General features: G+C 59.8%; 1 protein-coding gene across 1 annotated transcript in view; it reads right to left on the bottom strand.

Moving 5' to 3' along the window:
• Positions 1-605: 605 nt before the first annotated feature.
• Positions 606-971, bottom strand: part of EMH_0072360 (uncharacterized protein) — a gene marked incomplete at both ends in the record, with an annotated part of 2412 nt that continues 2046 nt past the window's right edge. The window contains one exon of the mRNA XM_013499201.1: positions 606-943. Within this exon, the coding sequence (XP_013354655.1) occupies positions 606-943 (338 nt within the window). The remainder of the gene's footprint in view (positions 944-971) is intronic.

The following is a 971-nucleotide window of genomic DNA, read 5'->3' as shown; positions in this document are numbered from 1 at the left end:
GCTGCTGCTGCTGCTGCTGCTGCTGCTGCTGCTGCTGCTCTTCCTGCTGCTGCTGCTCTAACTGCTGCTTTTCCTGCTGCCGCAACACTTACTGTTGTTGCAACAGCAGCAGCTGCTGCTGCTGCAACTGGTGCTGCTGCAGCTGCTGCTGCTGTTGCTGCTGCTGCTGCTGCAGCTCCAATTGCTGCAGCTGCTGCTCTATCTGCAGCAGCAGATGTAGTGCTGTGTCTCTGCGCTGCTCCCGCAAGGGGGGCCCCTCTGGGGGCCCCCAGGGGGGCCCCCCAAGGGGGCCCCCAGGTACCCTGGTGGTTCACAGGGTTTTAATCTATACACCGCAGGCTGTCTGTACACTGCAGCATCTAGCATAAAAGAGATGAAGATGCAGCAGCAGCAGCAGCAGCAGCAGCAGATGCTCCACATGCTGCAGCAACGCAGATGCTGCTGCTGCATGCGGTGATACAGCAGCAGCAACAGCCAGGAAGCACTATCTAGGCGTGCTGCAGCAGCAACAGCAGCAACAGCAGCATAGCAGCACCAACAGCTCCTGCTGCTGCTGCTGCTGCTGCTGCTGCTGCTGCTGCTGCTGCTGTGGCTTGCAGCCCTCGTTAGTTTATGCGTCTCCGCTTGCTTTCTGCGGGTCCTGTCTCAGCAGCAGCAGCAGCTGCATCAGCAGCAGGTGCAGCAGGTGCAGCAGCAGCAGCAGCAGCAGCAGCAGCATCGTCCTCGGTGTCTTCCTCAAGGAGGTCCTTTAGAAAGTCCATATGTGAAGACCCTTCGTTTTTGCTGGCAGCAGTTTGCTGCTGTGCTGCTGCTTCTGCTGCTGCTGCTGCTGCTGCTGCTGTTGCTGCTGCTGGTGCTGCTGCTGGTGCTGCTCCTGCTGCTGCTGCAGCACTGCTCCTTTTCATGCCAGCCTGCTGCAGCACACGCTGCAGCAGCTCCACCCCTGCAGCAGCAGCACAGCAGCAGCAAGA

This window comes from Eimeria mitis, genomic scaffold (genome assembly GCF_000499745.2).
Source record: "Eimeria mitis Houghton genomic scaffold, Emh_scaff4084, whole genome shotgun sequence".
NCBI lineage: Eukaryota > Apicomplexa > Conoidasida > Eucoccidiorida > Eimeriidae > Eimeria > Eimeria mitis.
The sequence above is the reverse complement of the archived record's forward strand: the minus strand, read 5'-3'. Positions and strand labels throughout refer to the sequence as shown.